At 70.5% G+C, this 6569-nt stretch overlaps 5 protein-coding genes across 5 annotated transcripts in view; 2 read left to right on the forward strand and 3 right to left on the reverse strand.

The window, feature by feature from the left end:
- Positions 1 to 924, forward strand: part of AURANDRAFT_68580 (hypothetical protein) — a gene marked incomplete at both ends in the record, with an annotated part of 2726 nt that extends 1802 nt beyond the window's left edge. The window contains 2 exons of the mRNA XM_009044281.1: positions 60 to 257; positions 723 to 924. Of these exons, the coding sequence (XP_009042529.1) occupies positions 60 to 257; positions 723 to 924 (400 nt within the window). The remainder of the gene's footprint in view (positions 1 to 59; positions 258 to 722) is intronic.
- Positions 925 to 3318: 2394 nt separating this feature from the next.
- Positions 3319 to 4527, reverse strand: AURANDRAFT_68581 (expressed protein; the record flags this gene model as incomplete). Its single annotated transcript, XM_009044285.1, has 1 exon — positions 3319 to 4527. The coding sequence occupies one exon, from the start codon at positions 4525 to 4527 to the stop codon at positions 3319 to 3321; it is 1209 nt and encodes a 402-aa protein (XP_009042533.1).
- Positions 4528 to 4774: 247 nt separating this feature from the next.
- On the reverse strand, positions 4775 to 5191 carry AURANDRAFT_9030 (hypothetical protein; the record flags this gene model as incomplete). The annotated part of the gene is made up of 1 exon (XM_009044284.1): positions 4775 to 5191. A coding segment is annotated over one exon (417 nt), but the record flags the coding sequence as incomplete, so codon positions are not given.
- A 27-nt stretch (positions 5192 to 5218) lies between these two features.
- AURANDRAFT_17985 (hypothetical protein) lies at positions 5219 to 5452 on the reverse strand (the record flags this gene model as incomplete). Its single annotated transcript, XM_009044283.1, has 1 exon — positions 5219 to 5452. A coding segment is annotated over one exon (234 nt), but the record flags the coding sequence as incomplete, so codon positions are not given.
- Positions 5453 to 5760: 308 nt separating this feature from the next.
- On the forward strand, positions 5761 to 6495 carry AURANDRAFT_34903 (hypothetical protein; the record flags this gene model as incomplete). The annotated part of the gene is made up of 1 exon (XM_009044282.1): positions 5761 to 6495. A coding segment is annotated over one exon (735 nt), but the record flags the coding sequence as incomplete, so codon positions are not given.
- Between the last annotated feature and the right edge of the window lie 74 nt (positions 6496 to 6569).

The following is a 6569-nucleotide window of genomic DNA, read 5'->3' on the forward strand; positions in this document are numbered from 1 at the left end:
CTCGCGGCGACGAAGGCGCGGTTCGCGAGCGAGCGGGGCCGCCGCGACAGCGACCGCAGCGAGCTCACCGTCGACTCGTCCTGCCCGGACGCCGACGACGACGGCGGGCCCGCCTGCTACAACTTCCTCAACCAGGGTGGCGATGATACCGTCGGCTGCGTCATGTCCGCGCCGAGCCTCAACGCCGCGCTCTTCGGCGACGCCGACGACGACGACGGCGGCGGCGGCGACGGCGCGCGGACCGACGGCGGCGACCAGTGCGCCATCTCCTAGCGCCGCGCGCGACAGGACCCTCTTTTGTATGTTTTCTCGATCTTCACCGAGGCTTCAACGTGAGTGGGTGCCGTGCGACAGCTTCCGCCGGAGCGTGTCGAGCCTCGCGTCGCCCGCGCCTCCGCGAAGCGCCGCGACACGATCGTCGCGGCCCTCGGGCGCTTTAAAAAAACGCGCAAGCAGCAGCGAAAGCGCCGATAGCTTTTTGCCGAGTTCCGCGCCCGCAAAGCTCACTCAAAAGACCTCACCGCGCCGCGCACGCCCGCGAGCGCTCGCCGCGCCGCGCACGCCCGCGAGCGCTCGCCGCGCCGCGCACGCCCGCGAGCGCGCTCGCCGCGGCGCGCCGCGCACGCCCGCGAGCGCGCTCGCCGCGCCGCGCCAACAGCGCGCCGCGCCGCGCCAACAGCCCGCCGCGCCGCGAAGGACGCCATGTCCGCCCCGGACTTTAGCCGCGGGACTCTCATCCAGTGTGACGGGCCGACGCGCGAGTTCGTGCTCCACCTCAACGAGACGCACAACTTCCTCCTCCAGGAGCTCGACGAGAAGACGCTCCTCATCGACGGGTCCTTCTCCGCCATGGTCCAGGCCGAGCTCGCGAAGAGCCTCGAGCGGCACGTGTTCTCCACGAAGAACAAGGAGAAGGCGAGTTAAGAGTCAGCGTCCCTAGTCGGGCGCCTCGAGGGACGCGGCCGTGAGGAAGTAGACGTGGACGAGGCTCCGCTTCGCGTCGCGGACCTGGCACACGTCGCGCATGGACTCCGTCACGCGGAGCTGCTGCTCGTCGACCTTGGCGACGCCGCGGCCGCGGGCCCGCGCGGCGTCGAAGAAGCCGAAAACCGCGGCGTCGGCCGCGTTGCCGTGGAGCGCGAAGGCGACGACGGCCGTCGCGTCCGCGTTCTCGTCGAAGACCGCGTCGAGCGTCGCGAGCAGCGCGCTCGTGCGACGCCGGGTCGTAGATGCAGTCGCAGACGAGGACGACGTCGTAGGGCCCCGGCGGCGGCGCCTCGCCCCAGGCGAGGCCGCGCGCCTGGAGCGAGCCGCCGTGGTCGCGCGCGGCCGCGAGCGACCACCGCGCGGACGCGGCCAGTGCAAAAATGGCGCCCGGCGTCCGGTTGTCCGTCGCCAGCACGTCCGCGCCCGCGCGCACGGCGGCCAGCGACGGCAGGCCGCAGCCCGCGCCCAGCTCGAGCACGCGCGCGCCGCCGAGGTCGACGTCGAAGAGCGCGCCGTGCGCCAGGATGCGCGCCGCGCAGTACTCGCCCGCGGCCCAGACGACGTCGCCGTGGCCCGACGCGTGCTGCGAGCTGTGGTAGACGAGGGGCGTCCGCTCCCAGGCCCTCGCGTCCGACAGGTCGAAGAGCTTCGCCCACTCGGCCCAGTCGTCGTCGGGCTCCGGCGCCGCGGCCGCGGGCGCGCCGTCGTCGTCGTCGCTCGACACGCCGAGCAGGGCATCGAGGCCGTCGACGTCGTCGTAGGCCTCGAGCTTGGCCGCGAGAAGCGCGGCCTCGGCCGCGAGCCACGCCGCGTCGTCCGAACCGACGACGTCCGCGAGGCCGCGGGGCAGCCGCGGCGCCGGCTTCGCTGGCGCCGCCGTCGCCCGCTGCGCCTGGCGGCTCGCGCGGCGCTGGGCGAGGCGCGACGCGCTGTCGGACCGCTGCGTCGCGAGCTGCCGCTCGCGCTCGCGCTCCTCCAGGTCGTGCTTCGCGGCGAGGACCGTCAGCAGCTCCTCCGCCGCCTGGTCCTTTTCCAGGCGCGCCTGCTCCTCGGGCGAGAAGGACGCCATGTCAGCTGTCGGTCGAGCCTGTGTGTCCCAAATCCCTCCTTAACAAAGCTCGAACTCGACGCCCTCGCGCTGGTGCGGCTTCAGCGCGTCCGCGAGGCCATCGCTTTGTGCTAAACACCAGTTGATAAAGGCAGCTTTGACGTTGCCCTTCTTGCGAGCTCGATCTGGGCGTGCGGATGTGGGCGCCGAGGCAGCCCGCGTGGAGCGAGATGGCCGTCGAGGGCGAGTCGATCCCGGTGGCGGTCGTGCGTCGCATGCTATTGGGGCTTGAGCATATAAGTTGGCAGCATAATCTTGTTAAGTCTACGGAGACGAATCGATTTTTCATTGAGAATCGATGTTCAGTGCCAGGTCGTGAAGATCGAGATGCAAAGGAGCAGCCGCTGTACAAGGCGGTCAAGGACGGGGACGTCCCCATGGTGAAGGCACTCGTTGCGGTGGGGTTTGACATGGAGGTGGTGGATGGAAGTACCGGACGACCATATTCTGCCCTCAACGCCGCGGCGTTCCACGGGCATGTCGACGTCGTGCGCGTCTTGCTCGCTGCGGGCGGGGACCCGGACCCCGCTACTGGATTGGACCCCGCTACTGGATACCCGGAACTGACGCCCCTCGACTATGCGGCGCGTGAAGGGCACATGGACGTCATGCGTGTGCTGCTCGAAGCTGGCGCGAACGCGGATATGTCTCTGTGCTTCGCAGTTCGAGGTGGACATTTTGCCGCAATTCAAGTTCTACTGGACGCCGGCGCAGATGTCGGCGAGGCCGCGGACGGCTCGGAGAGCGATTCCGACGTCGATGGCGGCGTGAGCCTCCCGGACGAGCCTCAAATTCTCTCGGTAGCCGTCGAGTACGGCCACCGCAACTGCCTCGCGCCGCTGCTCCGAGCTGGCGCGACCTTCGACGATGAATTGTATGGAGCGTTTCGAAACCCAACAGAAGAACAAGCATCCGCCCTTCGCTACCTCAAGCGCGTCCAGGATGCCGGCGGCTACGACCAGCTCGTGCAAAAGTACCGCCGTGTCCTCACGGCGCCCCAGAGCTGCCTCTCCTGGTACCTCAAATTCCACTGTGAGATGCGCTTCCGCCTCGGCGCGTTTCCGACCAGACCCGTGGCACTGGTGCTCGAATTCTGGAAGCCGCCGGGCGGCCCGTGACATATCCCGCTGCTCAAGGGATATGTTAAGCGCCACTTCAAGTGCCGAAGTGGCGTTTAACATATCCCGCCGACTTAAGCTTCGATGCCCGAAAATTACGGATCCCTACCGGAGGAGGCTGTGGGTCGTGTCGAAGACGGCGGCGTCGGCCGCCGCCGCGGCGTCGGGCGCGGGCCGCGTCATCGTGAGGTCGTCCATGAGGTCCGTGAGCTCCTCGCCGCGCGACGTCGCGCGGCGCGTCGACGCGAGGAGCTTCGCCGTGTTCTTCTTCAGGTTGGACCAGCACTGGTCCGCGAGCGTGGAGAACTCCTTGGAGCCCTCGATGAGCAGGGAGTAGTTCGAGCTCACGGCGCGGCCGCCGGCCCAGCGCGCCTCGCCGCCCGCGGAGCCCGCGCAGGTGCCGTGGCCCGCGTTTGTCGCGCGCGGCACGGTGCGCTCGAGCGTCGACCGCATGACCCGGAAGCCGGCGAGGGCGCGCTGGGGCGCCGCGTCGGCGGCGAGCGCGAGCGCGTCCGCGTCCGCGGGACCGGCGCCGCGCGCGGACCGCCGCGGCTTGAGCGCGAGGTCGATGCCCGGGATGTCCTCCGAGCCGCCGCCGGGCGTCGCCGACACGAGCAGCGCCGCCCGGAGCACGGCGTCGTGGAACTCCTCCAACGTCAGCCCGCCGAGCTCGTCCGCGGCCTCGACGGCGACGGAGTCGACGAAGATCGCGGACACCGCGTCCGGGCCCAGCCGATCCGCGAAGGCGAAGGTCGCCGCGAAGCCCGCCCAGCCGGCGAAGGTCAGCGACTGCTGCATGCGGTCCACGTCCTCCCGGGCCCCGTGGCGCCGGAGGACTTTCGTCTCGAAGGTCGTAGGAGCCGTGGCGAAGAACGCGAAGACCTTGGCCAGGCACGGCGCGAAGGCGTCGAGCACCGCGGCGCAGGCCGCCCGCGCCCCGGCGATGGGCGCCGCCGACCGCGTGGGCCAGCGGGGCGCGAGGCGGTCCACGAAGCGCACGAACGCCGCGCTCGGCCGGAGCTCGGGCTCCAGGCGGCACGCGACGACGCAGAGGGCCCTCTTAAAGGCGCTGTACGTGAAGCAGCGCCTCTCGTGCTTCGCCGTCTCCGCGTAGTAGACCAGCGTCGCCTGGGCGCCGTCGAGGCCGCTGCCGCGGAGGAGCTTGAGCCACTCGCGTTTTTGGACCGTGCCCACGACCTCGCAGCGGCTGATCGTCGCGCCGCGCAGCGCCGCGCGCACGTAGACGGGCCAGAGCACCTTGTTGATCTCGTCCATGTCCACCGTCGTCTTCGACGGCGACGCGAAGACGCTCATGGCGGCGGAGCAGCACGCAAAAAAAACGTTTTCACGCACCCATGCGATGCCGGCGTTAGGCCAGTGGTGCCCTGCAACACCTTATCGTTGATGCCCGCTTGCAGTACCCGCATGACACCCGCCGCGGCGGCGTGCGAGAGCTCGGAGCTATCACCCGCCTTAACACTCCCCGCTTAATGCGCGTCGACGGCGCGCCGCCCCCCGAGCGCAAACGACCGCGGGCTCAGCGGAGGAAGCTCGAGGCCTCGAGGCCCTTGAAGTACTTGACGGTCTTGACGCGGAGCTCGAAGGTGGCGTCCTCGTCGCAGGCGAAGGTCACCTCCGGGTGCTGCTGGAGCATGGACACGGGGAACATGTGGTTGATGCCGTGCTCGAGGCACCGCTCGAGCGCGTACGCGCGGTGCACGGACGCGAAGAGCACGAGCACGCGGCGCGCGCCCATGATCGTGCCGACGCCCACGGTGAGCGCCACGGACGGCACGTCCCCGACGGGGCACTGCCAGCGCTCCGCGAGCTGCGACTTCGTGTCGTGGGCTAAAGTTTTGGGCCGCGTCCGCGACTTGAGCGAGGACCCGGGCTCGTTGCGCGCGACGTGGCCGTCGCCGCCCGTGGAGCAGAAGACGAGGTCGAAGCCGCCCGCCGCGGCGATCTTCGCCTCGTAGGCCGCGCACTCGTCGGCCCAGGCCTCGCGGTCCACGCCGCCGTCGAGGACGTGGAGGTTCTCGCGCTTGATGTTCACTTGCGAGGCGAAGTTGGCGTAGATGTAGTGGTGGTGGCTCCGCGCGTCGGCGACGTCGACGCCGCAGTACTCGTCGAGCACGAAGCCGACGACGTGGGCGAAGTCGACCTCGCCGCGCTTGTGCATCGTCGCGAGCGTCGCGTAGGTCTGGAGCATCGTGTTGCCCACGGGCAGCCCCAGCACGCAGGGCCTGCCCGCCTTCTTCGCCGCGTTGATCGCCGCCGCGACCTGCGACGCCGCGTAGCCCGCCAGCGAGTGCACGTCGTCGCGGATCACGAGCTTCATATCGCGGATGATGAGGGGCTGTGCTTCTCTCGTTCAAGAAGGGTGTTCAAGGAGGCGTCGTTGAACCCCTCCGGCAAACGAAGCCGCGGCTCGGCACATCACCGACAGCGTTGGCAGCAACCACTGCCTGCCAGAGCTGCATGTTGGCGTCGCGCCTGTCCCGGCAGCTGCTGTCGCGCGTCTCGGCGCGGAGGCTCAGCGGCGAGGCCATGCAGCTCAAGGTGGGCATCGTCGGCGCCGGCGCCGTCGGCACCTATTTCGGCGTGCGCCTCGCGGAGCTGGGCCACGACGTGCGGTTCCTGCTGAACCCCGGCGAGGCGCCGCCGAAGGCGCTCACGGTCAACTCCTGGCAGGGCGACTTCGAGCTCGACGCGCCGACCTACGCGTCGTCGCCCGGCGAGCTCGCGGCGGCGGGCGAGGCGCTCGACTGGGTGCTCGTGGGCCTCAAGTCGACGGCGCTCGACGGCGACGGCGCGGGCCAGATGGCGAGGCTCGTCGGCCCCGCCGTCGGCGACGGCACGCGCGTCCAGCTGCTCATGAACGGCCTCGGCGCCGAGGAGCTCGCGGCGGACGCGTTCGGCGCGTCGAAAATCCACGGCGGCCTCGTCTACGGCGGCTTCGGCCGGCCGGCGCCGGACGCCGTGCTCCACGAGGGCATGGCCACGGAGCTGCGGGGCGGCTCCTTCGTCGACGACCCGGCGGAGATCGCCGCCGCGGAGCGGCTCTGGAGCCCCGCGGCCGGCGGCGTCAAGCCGCCGGGCGCGATTGTGTACGCGCCCCAGCCGTGCCTGCGCCTCGCCCAGTGGTCCAAGCTCGCCTGGAACATCCCCTTCAACGGCGCGACGGTGTGCTCGAACTCGAACGTGGGGACGCTCTGGCGGAGCGACGGCGGCAAGGCCGCGGCGATCGGCCTCATGCGCGAGGTCATCCGCGCCGCGAACGCGGATCTGGCGCACGCGGGCGCGGAGCCGCGCCTCGACGAGGAGGCGACGGTCGACGCGCTCTGCGCCATCACGGA

Source organism: Aureococcus anophagefferens (genome assembly GCF_000186865.1).
Source record: "Aureococcus anophagefferens unplaced genomic scaffold AURANscaffold_225, whole genome shotgun sequence".
Lineage (NCBI taxonomy): Eukaryota > Pelagophyceae > Pelagomonadales > Pelagomonadaceae > Aureococcus > Aureococcus anophagefferens.